Source organism: Chlamydotis macqueenii, chromosome 8, assembly GCF_036417535.1.
Source record: "Chlamydotis macqueenii isolate bChlMac1 chromosome 8, bChlMac1.mat, whole genome shotgun sequence".
Lineage (NCBI taxonomy): Eukaryota > Metazoa > Chordata > Aves > Otidiformes > Otididae > Chlamydotis > Chlamydotis macqueenii.
This window is the reverse complement of record NC_141563.1, coordinates 17,276,786-17,293,533: the sequence shown is the minus strand read 5'-3', so window position 1 is coordinate 17,293,533 and position 16,748 is coordinate 17,276,786. Positions and strand designations below refer to the sequence as shown.

At 38.2% G+C, this 16,748-nt stretch overlaps 1 protein-coding gene across 5 annotated transcripts; it reads right to left on the bottom strand.

Annotated features, from left to right (window-relative positions):
- Positions 1 to 665: 665 nt before the first annotated feature.
- DBT (dihydrolipoamide branched chain transacylase E2) lies at positions 666 to 16,214 on the bottom strand. 5 transcript variants are annotated; one of them, XM_086754040.1, is made up of 14 exons: positions 12,925 to 13,012; positions 12,204 to 12,257; positions 11,099 to 11,224; positions 10,866 to 10,941; positions 9,768 to 9,949; positions 9,251 to 9,378; positions 7,591 to 7,834; positions 6,633 to 6,799; positions 5,826 to 5,903; positions 4,741 to 4,932; positions 3,286 to 3,357; positions 2,330 to 2,383; positions 1,379 to 1,471; positions 666 to 1,000 (listed from the first exon to the last, which is right to left on the bottom strand). In XM_086754040.1, the coding sequence occupies exons 1-13, from the start codon at positions 13,010 to 13,012 to the stop codon at positions 1,418 to 1,420; spliced, it is 1,515 nt and encodes a 504-aa protein (XP_086610166.1). In that variant the 3' UTR covers positions 666 to 1,000; positions 1,379 to 1,417. The 5 variants fall into 5 exon arrangements, with proteins under 5 accessions (XP_086610166.1, XP_086610164.1, XP_086610167.1 ...); XM_086754038.1 differs by having other exon boundaries at positions 666 to 1,471; XM_086754041.1 differs by lacking the exons at positions 666 to 1,000; positions 1,379 to 1,471; positions 12,925 to 13,012 and adding an exon at positions 16,102 to 16,207 and having other exon boundaries at positions 1,721 to 2,383.
- Positions 16,215 to 16,748: the final 534 nt, after the last annotated feature.

Here is a 16,748-nt window from a genome sequence, read left to right as displayed (position 1 = left end):
AGACACTAACTGCTTTAGCTTTCAATGTTCTAATGTTTTTTTTTTTTTTTTGGTGGTGTTTGTTTTGTTTTGTGGGTTTTTTTGTTTTTTTTTTTTTGTTTTGTTTTTTTTTGTTTAAAACAAAAGTTACACATATGCAAAAATGATCCAACAGCTTCTTTGGTATAGGTATTTTTTCTTCCAGTTTTGGTACAGATTCAATCTCTACAGTGTTTTTTAATAAATGTTTTTTCATTATCTAAAAAACTCATTAATAAAAAGCTAACTACTTCATTTCCTCCTCCTTAAGACAGACAGATAATTATAGCTAGGGAAAAAAAATAACCTTTCCTTTTATTGGAGTTTTGAGAGATAAAGAAATTTCAGGCTCCCTGTGTAAGCGAAATTATTCTGTCTCAAATATTTCAAAATCACTTTATTGCTTTCTATCATATACTTGTATTTCCTCAATTTATTTTTTCCATGGTTAGCAGATCAAAAAGAATATACTATTCATACTAAGCCTTTACCACAACAATATACTTGTAGGAAAGTAGCCATTAGTCTGTGTTCTTTTGGTAGTCTTGAGTGCAGTAGGTTCTTTAAGATAAGAAGAAATAGACGTTTGAGTCACCTGTACAGGATTGTCAGCATAAAATTCACAAATAAAAACAATATTACTACAACTCTTTGTGGCTTTATATTTTTTTTATTAGGAATAAATAAATCTGATAAAAATGAAGCAAGTGATAAGCACAATATATTAGTCAAACTTTGCAAGAAATTATCTATATATAAAAGACCCTTGTACCACTACAGAAATATAAATAGCACCTTACAGGTATGCTCCCATGCTCCCTCCCATATGCTACCAGCTTTCCTCTTGCTCAGTCTCAGCATCAAAGATAGCAGAGATTTTACCTCCAGTAGCTTGTGTCTTGCTTCTTCACAGCTAAATGCAATAGACAACTTTGGTCTACAATTTTGGATAACGCTCCTGTAGAGGCAGGTTTTGGTATATCTAAATAAAGGAGAAAATGTCTATTTTGTGCCTCACAAATTAATTTTCAAGGCCACGTACCTGTCTTTTATTATGTCTGTTTGCAACTTATGCTTCTAGAAGGTATTTATATCCAACAGTTTTCTTCATATCTCCTGTTAAATAATCAGTGCAATCTTCATTATCTATTTAGTTTACCTTAAAGCCGCATAGCTGTTGTCTGTTCTGAAAGCATTAACTTGAACCTGTTCATTATGTGCCTCATATCTGAGTTCTCTCATATAGTATTTTTCAATGTTAATCTTTGCTGTATGTGATTAATCGGTTAAATTTTAGTATCTGAACATCAATAATACAATGTAAGCTTTTAAAACAAGTTCTGCTTACTGTCAGGCTTACCTAACAACAGAATAACAAATTAGATCCTCCTTTTTTTCTTTATTTTTTCCTTCCTTTCTTTTTTTTTTTTTTTTTCAAATAGACACATGCTTTCTGTAAGAAACAGAAACAGCTATAAAGTATTTAAGGACTGCAACTACTTCCAGCCTATAAAAATACAGGATCTTCTAGAGAATATTAAGGCCCTGATAGGTATGAATAAATGTTATCAGTAAACATTTGAATAAATACGGCCTCTCCATTTATAATTTGCTAAGGAGTACCTGTGCAAGTAATTTCCAGGAAAATGTGGACTAGCAAAAGATTCAAGAGGTTTACTCAGTTAAACAACAGAAAGCTCTCTGGACATCTTACAGCAGAAGCATAAAAGGCATTTTATTTGTATATGATTTTTGCATAACTTCTTTTGGGAATTTGGTTATTATTTGTTAAAATAAATTTACGTGTCCACCAAGGAAAAACTACGAGTATTTCCCCTCAGAACAGGTTAATCGGATTATAAATTCTGCAAATGTAGATCAGTGTCATTCAGTCACACCAGCCTCACAACCGTATGTATTATAAAAGGCAAAATAAAGACATTCCATCACCATATTCAGAAGTTGCACCATGACCTATAAAGTTTGACAGTCTGCTGTAGAAGAAATTACAGCACTACTAATTAAAAGTAGTAACAAATAATTGATAGATTGATATCAGCTGTTGAGAACTTTTAACCACATAAAATAATTACATAATGTGAGTAGCAAAGGGCACATGCTAGCAGAGCCAGCTTTTATAATTATTCAGTCTAATCCACAAAGTTTAAAGGCATATTCCTGCCATGGTTTCCTTTATTTATTTAAGGTCTAGCAGCATCGAAGCAGGGTTCTCCAAGTAAGATTTCCACAAGTTAGAAAATCGGGCCATTGTAGCTCCATCAATGATGCGGTGATCAGCTGACCAACTCACATTCATTATCTGTGCTTTAAATACTTCACCTTTTCCATTAAACCGAGGAAGAACCTAAAAATCAGAGGAAGGAAAAAAAGGAAGTATTAAACACTTTCATTAACAAATCTTTATTTTTAATTGTTAATTTGTTAATTTAAATTTAAACATTTTGCTAAATTAGACAGACAGCAGTAGTGCCATTCAAAAAACAAAGACCTTCCCATTATTGTTTGTGCTGTGGATTAGAATATATTGCAAACCTACATAAGAAACAATCATATCCTGTTTCCACCATCATGGAAATACTGAAGTAGTGAGAACCTTTTTTGACTGAAAAGTTTCTTCCTGAATAGCTTATTGCACTGTTAGTGCTCAAAGTGACGGTTTACTTAAAGCATCCCCTAAACAAAAGCCTAATAGGAAGAACATTTAAGAAGTATTTCAAATTAATACTCATTTCATGTCCAGCATTGATCTCAAATGTCTATATTAAAGAATTAAAGCCTGAAATTCAGAAAATATGAAACTGCCTTCACCATACAGAGTTCTGTATGGATTCAGCTATCTGGCTTATGAAATTAAATGTCATTATCAGAATACATTTTTAGTCTCAAGCTTTCTCCTTGATGATAGCAATAATGCTACTGCCATGTTGCAAAACTTGTAAAAATATATTTACGTTGTTTCTTATTAACTAGAAGGCTAAACATAAATTTGAGTGAAATTTAAAAGTATTCCAGAAAACAAATCTAAACCTTTGGCATAAGAAACTTCTATTAAAACATATAGTGTCTCTGCACAGCCACCTAAAAACATCACAAAACTTTTCAATAACAAACTATGCAGTTTCTGTAACATAAAGAGGAAATGTTTATATGAGAAAAACAAAACAAAGGGACACTCCACATTTCATTTTCATAGTAGATGACCTTAGTTAGCTAAACACTCACATCACTGAGATAAAGTTAATATACCTGTATCTTTCCAAGTGCTCCAATAGCTACTTCAGGAGGTAGTATCACTGGTTTGGTGTAAGTACCACCAATCTAGAAAAGAAAACACCAGAGATATTAGTTAACAATTTTTTTTTAAATTTTTTTTAAATTAAAAGCAGATTACCTCTTGCATTAATTGCTACAGGTTTTATTCATTGCATATGAAACTTTAGTAAGGTATGGCTTTAGTAAGGTAGGGACGGGCAACGGATATCATCTACCTGGACTTGTGCAAGGCATTTGACACTGTCCCGCACGACATCCTTCTCTCTAAACTAGAGAGGCATGGGTTCGATGGATGGACCACTCGGTGGATAAGGAGTTGGCTGGATGGCCGCACTCAGAGAGTGGTGGTCAACGGCTCAATGTCCAAGTAGAGACCGGTCACGAGTGGCGTCCCTCAGGGGTCCGTGCTGGGTCCGGCCCTGTTCAACATCTTTGTCGGCGACATGGATAGTGGGATGGAGTGCACCCTCAGCAAGTTCGCCGATGACACCAAGCTGTGTGGTGCCGTCAACTCGCTGGAAGGGAGGGATGCCATCCAGAGGGACCTGGACAGGCTGGAGAGGTGGGCCCGTGCCAACCTCATGAAGTTCAACCAGGCCAAGTGCAAGGTCCTGCATCTGGGTCGTGGCAATCCCAAGCACAAATACAGGCTGGGCGGGGATTGGATCGAGAGCAGCCCTGAGGAGAAAGACCTGGGAGTGTTGGTAGACGAGAGGTTCAACATGAGTGGGCAATGCGCCCTTGCGGCCCAGAAGGCCAACCGCATCCTGGGCTGCATCAAGAGGAGCGTGGCCAGCAGGTCGAGGGAGGTGATTCTGCCCCTCTACTCTGCCCTGGTGAGACCCCACCTGGAGTACTGCGTCCAGTTCTGGAGTCCCCAACACAAGAAAGACATGGACCAGTTGGAAAGGGTCCAGAGGAGGGCCACAAAGATGATCAGAGGGCTGGAGCACCTCTCCTGTGAGGACAGGCTGAGAGAGTTGGGGCTGTTCAGCCTGGAGAAGAGGAGGCTCCGGGGAGACCTGATAGCGGTCTTCCAATACCTCAAGGGGGCCTACAGGAAAGATGGGGAGAAGCTGTTCAGTAGGGCCTGTTGTGATAGAACAAGGGGTAATGGGTTTAAATTAGAAGGAGGTAGGTTTAGATTAGATATGAGAAAAAAATTTTTTACAATGAGAGTTGTAGAGCACTGGAACAGGTTGCCCAGAGAGGTGGTGGATGCCCCATCCCTGGAATCGTTCAAGGCCAGGCTGGATGAGGCTCTGAGCAACCTGATCTAGTCAGGGATGTCCCTGCTTCTTGCAGGGGGGTTGGACTAGATGACCGTTGAAGGTCCCTTCCAACTCTAACTATTCTATGATTCTATGATTCTATGATTAATTTCAGAAGCAGTTCTGAGTTGTAAGTTCTCATTTTTCCTGTACTTACTGTGCCAATATTTGAAAGGGTGAATGTTCCCCCAGTTAGGTCATTTGCTCCCAGTTGGCCTGCAGAGCCCAAGGACTGCAGGCGATTTAATTCAGAAGCAATCTCAAACACACTACAGACTTGAACATTTTTCACATTTGGGACAATTAAACCTTGTTCTGTGTCCATAGCAACTCCAATATTGTGCGAAGCCTGCAACAAGTTTAATTAACCGGACATTAACACAAAATATATTTTACATAAAAATGTACTTGAATAATGTCTTTTTTATATATCTTTTTAACCTAGAAAGTGCTGTCTGTAGTAAGCAACTCCTCTATACAACTTTGAGTGGAGAAGGGGATGTAAATTTTTAAATATTAGCTTTCCACATGTGCAAAGTGCAAATTGATTTTGTCAATTTAACATCCAGGAAATATAAAATCCTGGAAACAATTTCGCACTAAAATATTTCCCTTTAGGATGATTACATGGGTAACAAAGCATGATTAGCAAATTTTACAGAGAACACTAAAATTAAAGAAAAAAAATGGGAAACCAAGTTCCCTTTCATTTGCTAGAAGGAATATATAAGGATTAATCTGAGATATAGTGATAAAATAGCACAAAAGGAGTTCATACTGCAATAAGCACGTACACATCACTTAAGAAAATAGACACTCGCTGCCCAAAAGTATCAATCCAGCACCTTGTATGAAAATTAAATAATTTTTATCAAAACTGAGTTTAAAATATGACTTTATATATAGATATCGGCTCAGTGGAACCACTGTGCCATTACTAAAAAATTACTGTATTAGATTTTAAATGTTCTCATTTTAAATACTTGACTCGTCTTCAGTTAAAAAACAAGATATCACTACATTAATATGCATTTTTGAGACAAGCTTGAATAACAAAGTAACTGTCATTAAACAAACTACTGAAATAAGATCAAATCCAATCTTAGAATCTGGATACACAAGTTATTTTCCAGCACAAGACCATACTTTTGGTTCTTACATTTAACTCACACATTCTGAAAAGCCCTTGTTAGCTGTTAGTTTAAGTTTTCTGCTCACAACTTTTATTAGTAGTTTACAAACCTTGTATGTGACATTTTGACAGCTTTCATCCAAAGAAGCATTAAGAATGGGATACTGCAATAATCCTAGAGAGGCTGCCTGTTAAATATAAAAGGAAAAAAAATATAGATTTAAAAAAATTTTTTTTTAATAACCAGAGTGCTGCATGGAACGGAAGGAATGGTGGGAGACAATTTAGATTAATAACAATATGGATTTCCTCAATGCACTTAAATTTGGCTTAAACTGTCCTAAACTTGTCTGTTGATATTCTGTCATTATTAGGATAGCAGAAGAAAAAGATAACTTACAAAAACCAAACGTGTAAGACAGACATATAAATACTGATAATCCCTTTCCCAAGTACAATTGAAGTTGAATCTGCATTTGTTATTTCTGTTTCACAATTCAAATCAAATATCCCAAGACAAAAGTTATGGGATTCAGCAGGAATGTAATTCTCAGCTCTCCACTTGAGTGACAATTATTCATTTTAATGGAGCTCATAAAAAAATACTGACAGTTTCCAAAATTTGTTTTGTGTAATTCAAACACCTAGTAATGCTTGCCCTCATAACGAACAATGCTTTATCTGCTCTATCCTTCCCCATTAATATTTAAAAAATTTTCACTGTTCTATCATATAACCCTAACCACAATTCCAACAGCAAATTGAAAAGTGGTTCAACAAACAAGAAAAGTTGATATTTTTCTTGCGATCGGTAATTATTTAGATGATAGAGGTGCTTCAAACTTACAACAATCATTTATCAGATTTTGGCAAAATTTGCATAAGTACTCCATATAGTGGTCTGCTGCACATCTCACCTTTATGAAGAAAGGCATAAAGGAAAGCTTAACTCCACGAATTTGTGTTAGAGATTTCAGCTCTTCTCGCAGCTGAACAAGCTGAGTCAAATCAATCTCGTCACAGTAACCGAAGTGGGGTATCTTCAGGGCTGCACTCATAGTCTTTACCATTGCCTTGTGAAAACCTGGAAAGTATTCACTGACTTAAACCAACAAAATGAGCTTCTGGGAAGTTATGGTGAAATTTTAACTATTTGTTTCCATTAAACAAATTACACAACTTAAAAACAAAACAAAACAAAACCAAACCCAACCATAACAAAAAAAAAGGAAAGGGTAAAGCTCATTTTAGGATCAACAGTTATTCAGCACATTCAACTCTATTTTTATGATTGTAGTATTTCAGATTATATGACTGCATATCTCTCCTATGTATGCATGTATTTGAAATCATAACACAGTAATCTGCACTACTCTTCCAGCCTCTCCAAATAAACATGGCTTGAAAGGCAAGCAAAAAACTTTTATCTTCCTCTTTTAATGTGTTTTTTCTTACCTTGGTGTTTTTTGTTGCACTCTTCTCCAGAAAACTGTGAATGCTGAAGTATGCTATTATTAAGCACTGATAAACCCTTAAATTCACCGAACTTTGCCACTAATTGCATAACAATTCATACTGTGACAAACTCACACGTTTCAGAATTCCTACCTGTTTCAGCATACACTTGAAGAAATACTGATGAAAAATGAGCAAGTGCAATTTGCAGCCCAACTCCATCCAACCAAAATATGAACAATTACTTCATAAAATAATGATTTCATGCAACACCTTCTTAGACAGAATGTTTTCCTATTAATCACTTGCATGACAATAATATGAAACGCACTCCCATCAAAAGGGATCAACTGTTCACTGAGTAACATTTACTGCTAGTCTACTGTGAACAGTCTCAATATTTTATATTTCATTATTTACCTGTTACAGGTTCAGTTCTATCTTTTCCTGAAAACACAATGGGTCTAGAAACAGGTACGGGAATTTTGCGTGCTTTGTCCTTTGTAGCAGCTGGCATAGTCTCTGATTTTGGCAAAGGTGGGATAATTTCAGCCTTTGGTGATGGAGGTAAAATAGCTCCTGTTTGTTTGGCCAAGTAATTGAGTATGTCTTCTTTAAGGATTCTGTTATCTTTCCCTGTTCCAACAACTTCACTCAATTTAATCTGAAAAGTACATAACAAGCTATTACACTTTCATTTTACAGCAATTTAAAAAATTCCTATATTGTGAAATACAGTTAAAAATTATTCCAGTTACTGGAATCTAACATACCTACCATTTTCTTTCCCATTCCATGATTTATTAGGTACTCAATATTGTTCAAATCATCCAGAAGGACCACTAGGTGTCTAATTGCATACTTTAAGGAGTAACTATAAATACTACTGTCGTGGTTTAACACCAGCCATTAACTAAGCACCACACAGCTGCTCGCTCACCCTCCCCCGCCCCAGGTTGATGGGGGAGAGAATTGGAAGGGTAAAAATAAGAAAACTCGTGGGTTGAGATAAAGACAGTTTACTAGGATAGCAAAGGAAGAGATAATAACAATAAAATAAATATATTAATAATGATAATTATAATAATAACAGAATACACAATATGAATGCTGTACAACTTCTCACTACCCAACAATCCATACAGCCTGTCCTGAGCAGCGATCACAGAGCAGAACCAAGAGCGATCTCAGAACGATCCCGAGCAGTGACCTTGGAAGAGTGATTTCCAGATTTCTGCCCACCAGCCAACCCCCCTTAATATACTGAGCATGATGCCTATGGTATGGGATACTTTCTTTGGCCAGTTTGGGTCAGCTGTACTGGCTGTACCCCTCCCAGCTTCTTGCACTTGCACATTAGCAAAACCTGGAAAGCTGGAAAAAGTCCTTGATCTCTTAGCAACAACTAATAACATCACTGTGTTATCAACATCCTTCACATACCAAATCTCATACTAAATCTAAAACACAGCAGCTACTGGAACGAAAATTAACTCCATCCCAGACAAAACCAGGACAACTACTTACTTCTTAATTATCTCACAGGATCAATAGTGAAATATTAATTTGAGGAATTTGTCACTTCATTTTTTCTACTTATTGTTTTATTTTTCTCCAAAAAATGCACCACAAGCTTTGAAAACCAATGGAATATTCATAGATTCACAGGAAAGAAAAGAATTAGAAAAAGCACTTAGAAGATCACCTACTACATCCTCTGCTCTAATACAAATCTGAAAACCAGAAAAAGGTAGCTAAAGCTGAGATTCAATTTTTTCCCTCCTCCTTCATCTGTCCCATGAAGCTATTCTGATACTTTATTATTTTTATCCTAAAAAGGTTTTCTTAATCTCCAGCCTAAAACATCCTGGCTGCATTTTAAGCCCAGTAATTCTTTTCCTATTCACTATTAGAAAGCACAATCCTCTTTGTCTTTACAACAGTTTTTACACATTCAAAATGTATTTGAAAACATGCAATTTCTCACTGTACTTTCCTCTAGATCAACGTTCTCCTAGTCAGTCAAACTGCTATATAAATGACAGATAAAATGCAGCAGGTCCTGATTCAGCAAACTTACATTGTTCTCCATGGCCAGACGACGAACTGCAGGGGTTGCTAATGTTTTATGACCTTTTATCTCTTGGTGAGTGTGTTCTTCGTGAGACATAGGAGGTGTTTCAACAACATCTTCTTCTGGGGCAACACCTGCAAAGAAAAAGTGAAAAAAAAAATAACTTCACTACATCATGAGCATTTGTTAAAATATCACAAATTTGTTAAATTCCAACATCAACTATTCTGTGGTTCTGTCACAGCTGAAGTTTTTAACACCTACTCTGAGCTACTGTGAATGAGAACATAGCACGGTAAAGGCTGCTGCTTAAGCTAAATTTTCAATAGGAAAAGTCTGGCTTTTGAGATTTTAAATCCTAATAAAATATCACAGCTTCTTCTACTTAATTTTCTTGATTTTATAAATGAAAAAAAAAAACCAGTTTTAAGATTTTCAGGAGGAGAAAGTAAACTCCTCTGTCACTGATGGTTTTATGACAACAAATGAAAGATGCAAGAGAAAAAAAAAGGGCTTACAATACCTTTTGAAGCATCGATTTCAATGTCCACTAATGGTTTTCCAACAAAAGCAATTTCATCTAAATTGTAATGGAGTTTTCTAATGATGCCATCATAACGACTAGTGATAGTAACAGAAGCTTTATCGCTTTGTACTTCACAGATGCTATCAAACTGAGACACGCTATCACCTTCTTTTATATACCTAAGAGAAAAGACATAGACTAGTGTAAAATATATTAACTGTAAAAATCTATGCTGTGTATTTTTTCAACTAGTTCAGTTATGTACATCCCCACAACATGAAAACACATTCCAGGTAAGAAGACAAATTCTACATCATGGATACATTTGCTGTATACCATTTGCCTGACTGCTGCAGAAACCTTTGTTGTGTGAAATGACACATGATTTACAATATCATCACACATATATTTTTACTATTACTTTAGTAAAACAGAGTTTTCTTGACAGACTATAAGCCATCTAAAAATAAAAACGAGCCTAGCTTAGTCTGAACCTAAGAAGTTTTTAGTTTCAAATTGCCAAGATCAGTATACAATCAGTTTCAGAAAATAAACTGAAAGTAGGAAACAGTCTTCTACGCAAAAAGATGTATTTTCACCTATTTGTACAAAGAACAAGGCCTTTCAATGCTGCCTTCCTTCACTGTACACTTTGATTTTGCTTAATCCGTTCATCATTGTTTTTTTACAAACAATTCAATTGTTCGAATCTTTTACTAAAGTCAATAGAAAAGGGATATAGGATAAAATTATGTGGGTTCTCCAGACTAGACATTTGTTTCTTAAGTTCAGCCTAAGTAATTATAATAAAAGAAAGACCTCCTCACTCTAAAAGCATTAATCACTGAAGGAAAGCCTATATACAGGTGCAGTTAGGGCACTCCATTCCTTCCACTTTTTCTACTCCCAAATAAACTAGACTGTAAATAAACAAAAGGTAAAGCTCAGTATATACAAGGTTTTAAAACGTAGAAAATGAAACTTGAAAAACTTCACTAGTAATCCAGAGAACATATGATGAGATAAATAATTGATAATATAGCTGTTAAACCACTTGCTGATTTCTTAGTGTATTTCTGAGAAAGTAGAGCTTACCATTCTTTCACAGTCACCTCTGTAATCCCTTCTCCAATGTCAGAAAGCTTAAACTGGACAATTTGGCCACAGGAAACTTAAAACAGACAATAAGAAAATACAACATGTTTGATACTAAATACAAGATACCAGACAGAAAAATCTGAATGCATCAAAAATAGTCTACATACAACTAGCATAACAGTCATAAAATAGCAAAATAAAATAAATTATTTTATTATGAAAAGGATTACCAGCAGATGTTCTGAATAATCGCTGTTGATGACTAAACTTGAGGGCAGATTTGTCAAACACGCACACATATTTTGATCTTATAAAGTGAACGCTGCTGCATGATCTAACACGGTGAATGCAAACCTGGAGGAAAAAAGTCTCAAGTATTAATATAATGGACCGAGAATGTAGAGCTCATTTAATATTCCTGATGCAACAGTAATACTAAAATAGTTTAATTTTAATTTATATAAGATAATTTCTCATGGAAACACAATTAATACATACTGAATGTATAACAACCATTAAATTAGCACAAGCTTTGCCAACTCTTTAACTTCTCTCACTAACACAACACATGGGGAGATCAAAGCCACAATAACATAACCAATTAACAAAAATCATGACAAATCTGGTAAAAGATTCATACTTGCTATTGTTTCTCTAAGCAATTAATCAGGACACACACACAAAAAGCATACATAATATCAACTACATCGGCCATCTGAAATATTCTTATCCAGAACGGATGCTAGAAGGGTCCCCTAGACTGCAGGAAAAATCAGCATAGTTTTCTTTGTCAGTTCTTATTCCAATCAAAGGTGGATCAGAAGTACTAATTAGAAAGGAAATTCACACCAGAGGATACAGTGTTGCCTTTTTATTTCTGTTACTATATAGGAGGCAATGATCTCCAAGTACATAGAATTTCACATCAACTTTAATGACATTTTTTAAGAACTGAGCATGAGATGGTTTTCTTTCATGGTTACAATTATATTTATCTAGAAATCAACTTAAAGGGTCAACGGAATTTTCTGAAAGGTTCCTTAGACAAAACTATATGCTTTAAAGCATTATGTAATCAGTCATGATTTTGGTCAAAAGCAAAGCCAGTAGCACTTCCATTGACATAAACAGGCATTTTATCATTAATCTCAACAGAAGTTAGTTCAGACCTTTTCTTATTTAGTAAGATTTATTAAATCTAATGTAATTTTGGTGTTATGTTGTCTTAGAGTGCTGTAAAATTAATAAAAATAACAATTTATCTGTAGATACTATCTCTAATTAATTTAGAGATATGAAAAAAAATTCAGGTGCTACAATGTACCTCAAGTAGCTCAAAACTGTAAAATTTAGAAATTATCTTCTTAGAGGAGCCAGAAAACAGCATACCTGCATGGGAAAGTTAATTTTAACTTATTTTTTAAAAAATCCTTTCAATAATTACAGATCATATGAAACTTCCTCATTGCCCTCCCCACTCCCCAAACTGTTCAGCTATTTGATTTTACATTAAACTTTTACAAAGTAGATTATTCAGAAAACTGTACAATTCTGAACTGATGATGTACACATTTTCTATATTATTTATTCCAGTATTGCAAGTGATATTTAATATCACCTTTATTTTAGGAACAAATATTTATACCACACAATCTACCACAAAGGACACAACAAAGTTGAGTTACTTTTCAGCTGACTGCCAATAAGATTTTATCTGTTGATCTAGAATAAGTATTTTTCTAATTCCTATAATGAGCAAATAATAAATTCTTTTCATTAGTCCTCCAAACAATTTCCCCTATTAAAAAATCAAGTAAAATGGTAATTTTAAGCTATGACAAATCTTATTTTACAAACACATTTAAAATTCTCATTCAGTTACAAAACTGGTATACAACATACATCTTCACAAGCCTATTTTCTCCTGTTTTTAATTCTGTTTTTCTTCCCACTTGAGTCCACAATTACATCTTTTTGTCCAACAACATCTTTTTGTCCCAAACTTAAAACTATTTTCTCTTTTTATGACCCTACATGGAAAATATCCAATATTTACCTGTGAAGATGATCACAAGAAGCACATCAAATCTCTGAACTATTTCTAAATGTGAAGTTTCATAATGCTTTCCATGTGTTTTTAACATTTGGTAAACAATGCAGGTAGTGAATTAGTAATATCACTGCCAAGAAAACAGACTGGTTTTGTTACAGAAGAGTTTTAATGCTGTTTCAAATTATATCGGTAGGAATAATTCAAAACTACTGCATTTTTCAAAAACTGAATCTTTTTGGTTTGCAGGTTTGCACATTCTCTACTAAAAAGTTGGTGTGCTAGTATGTTAAAGCAATAACACAGTACCCAATCTCTTCACAGAACAATGTTCCTTTCTAGTAAGAGGAAAAATTAAAATCCATGAAATAAAGAGTCTGTGCTTATTAACTCCAGTATTTAATCACCATAATACTATTTTCTGTGTAATGCTGAATAAGGAAGTAAAGCATACTAAAAAAAGCATATAAAAGATAAAATTAGTTCTAACATCCATAGCACATCCATATATGTATCTTGATGTCTGGAAAAACATAGTAATAAAAAAACCACAACAAGCAGAGTACTAGCAGTTATGTTTATGTCACCGCTATTACGCTATATGACAATTCAAAGGCAATAATGCCAGAGTAAGATAACACCTTTCCTGTCAAGTCTTCAAAGTGCGGAGTTGCTGTGGGAAGAAGAAACTTAGGACCCACTTCAGTCTCCCACTGATACTGAGGGCACTTCAGCCACTGATATCTGTTTGACTAAGATGTGTGGTTTAAACTAAGACAACATGGGAGCTCTATGCTATTTGGGAGAGAACTGCCTTGCCCCGGTTTAGTTCAGTCTTGGTTGTTTCCTTAAAAGGAAGACCATCATGCTTTTCTAAATCATCACTGATCCTAAAACTCTACTGCTGACATCAGAACAAAATGTTTTTGTGCAGCCTGCAGGCAACTGATTACCTAATGAAGTAACAACACTGAATTTCAAAGTCAAATTGAATAGTTTGTGCTCAAAGTCAATGACTTCAGACATTATTCCTCACCTAAATAACTGGAACCTTGTCCTAATGTCCAGGTAACTGCTATTTCCCTACCACTTAATGCAAAGATGCCCTAGGCTCCTTTCTTTCTTCTTCACAACCTACAGCCCCCATGGACAACCACCATTACTTTGTCCTTCTTCCCATTGCTAGCCAAAGCATTTGCAAAAGCATTAAGAATATTAAAATAAAGTCCTTTCATATTATAATAACCATATAATTTCTTGGATCTTATCACTGTTTCAGGGTAGATGGTCACAAGAAGAACTGGTATCCACCAAAACTTAAAATGTGCTTGCAGGAAACACACAGTATAAACAGCCAATTCTATAGTTCAGCACACACATAGATAAGATGAGCCTTTTCATCTTATCAGACTCTCCCTCTGGATTTAAGGAAGATGGTTTAGTTAGAAAGAAAACCAAAAAGAAACTTGTCTTTTCAATATTCTTATTTAGTAAAATGACTTGTATGTAGCCTAGAACTAGATAATTACAAAAGTATCACTGAAAAAATTCCTCACTACTATGCTTTCAAAATACAATACGAATTATTATTAAAAGCAAAAATAATATTAGAAACTAGAACTGATACTTAATTTTGTTTTCACTTGGATTATCTTACAATAAAAAGATGGGTTTTTTTCTGACATTCCACAAAACAGCAGTGACAATAGGAAACCAACACTTTTCACTACAGCAGGGAGACTGTAAGAAGGCAGAAAAAAGCACAAAGTAAGTCTTCATAATAGTATATGCTTGTGAGATTATAAGCTCCCTAAAGGGCAACCAAGTAGATTCACTTCTTGAAGTAGGGTAAGGTATCTCAACTACTTAATTTACTGTGGTGGTTTAGCCCTAGTCACCACACAATTTCTCACTCACCCTTACCCTCCCCAGCGGGATGGAGGAGAAAACTGTGAAGAAAACTCATGGATTGAAATTAAGACAGTTTACTAGAATAGCAAAGGAAAATGATAACAACAAAATACAGGGATACTAAAATACATAAAATGAACAATGCACGATTTCTCACCACCTGATGTCCCAATGACTGATACAGCCTGTCCCGAGCAGCGACCACGGAAACAAAACCAAGCAGCAAGCAAAGGAGGGAGCCATGCCCTCTTGGCCAACATCCCCTTAGGTACCGAGCATGATGTTTATGGCATGGAATACTCTTTGGCCAGTTTGGGTCAATTATTCTGCCTGTATCCCTCCCAGCTTCCTGCACATTATCGAGACCTGGAAAACTGGACAGTGTCCTTGGTCTCGTTAGCAACAACTGGTAACATCAGTGTGTTTATCAACATTCTTCACATACAAAATCTGAAACGCACCAGCTACTGAGAGGAAAATTAACTCCATCCCTGCCGAAACCAGGACATTTACAAATATCAAGGCTCCTGGGACTGAAAGAAGTACGTTTCCCCTTTCCGTGTGTGTAACTACACCGTCTCTGTGCAGATACAGTAGGCAAAGGGGGCTGATGCGGGGGCGGAGGAGCGGTGATGGCAGGGCAACGTACAGGCAACGCAACGAACCAGATGGCTAAGACGTTACGGAAGAAAAGGGTGATCGTTACAGTGGCTTTTTCTTCCACAGGAAAGAACGGGGAGGCAACAGGGAAGACATTCAGGGGCAGCAGCGCGGGGCGGAGGGAGCCTGTTCCGGGGGTCCCTGGGGAGCGAGGACCCTCTGGCCTCCGGGGAGCAGCGGGCGGGCTCGGCGGGCTCCGCCGGCAGCGCGGCAGAACGGGGCGCGTGCGGGGCCGAGCGCTGATGGCTGCCTGTCTGCGGGGAACACGGGCACCTGTGTCGACGCACGGCGGGGCAGCGGCGGGGCGGGCTGGGGGACTGCCCGCCCGGAGGCGCTGCGGAGGAGAGGCGGGGAGAGGAGCTCGGGCACTGCCCGCCTGCAGGCGCGGGGGAGGCGGCGGCCGGGAGGGCTGAGCGGAGGCGGCAAATCCGCGAGCGTGTCGTGTTGGCTCCGAGGGTCTGCCGCGCAGCCCCCGCTCGCTCCCGGCTGGAGGGAAGCAACAGAGCTTCAAGATGCCGCCGCCGAGGCGGCGACGCCGCGCACTGCCCACCCCTTCACGGGCTAACCGTGACCGCGACCGCCACCACCCGCAGGGTCCCCTACTCCCCTTACCAGGCGCCCCGCCGTGCGGCAGCTGCTCCTCAGAGCGGTCACGGCCGCCATCTTACTCCGGCAAGAGGCCGCCCCCAGGCCCCACACACCTCCCACCGACCAGCCAACCGGAGGGCAGCCACGCCAACCGCAGCCAACCAGGGCACAGGCCGAGGAGGGCGGTGGCGGAGGGGGCCGGCAGCGCGGGCCGGCGGCGGGGGAGGCGGCTGGTCCCGGCCAGCGCCTGGGAGCGCGGGCGGCGCCTCGGAGCCGTCACACGCCCACGGGAAGTAACGGGAGGGCGTCCCCTGTCCCCAGCGTCTCACGGGGGTTCCCGTAGCAAAGCTGCTGGCGGTGGGAGTGCGGCTTCCCCTGGCCGAAGTGGTGTGAAGGGCAGCGCGAAGGGCCGGCTTTCCCCCGTCCTTCTGTAATAAAGTCCCGGGTGTGACTGCCAGACCAACATGCGTACGCCTCTCCGTGCTTCTTTTAGCGATCCCGCTTCAGGGGCAAACCTACTCGCTTGTAAACGTGACGGCAGGCGTCCGGCCGCTTTCCTCCGGCGGGACTGGGCAGAGCGCTGCCCGCGGCGCTGCCGGCCCAGCTGCCGCTCGGTCGTGGCCTGCGGGCGCCACGTTTGTCACCGCTTCGGCCTAGCGTGGCCCTTGGCC

What these genes read in the sequence shown, in the direction of transcription:
- DBT (XM_086754037.1), bottom strand. Translation starts at nt 13,012, where the DNA reads ATGTTAAAAACACATGGAAAGCATTATGAAACTTCACATTTAGAAATA. An exon ending in TGAAATCGATGCTTCAAAAG is followed by an intron (nt 9,379 to 9,767) that starts GTATTGTAAGCC and finishes TTTTCTTTGCAG; the next exon opens with GTGTTGCCCCAGAAGAAGAT. An exon ending in GTCAAAATGTCACATACAAG is followed by an intron (nt 4,933 to 5,825) that starts GTTTGTAAACTA and finishes AACTTGTTGCAG; the next exon opens with GCTTCGCACAATATTGGAGT.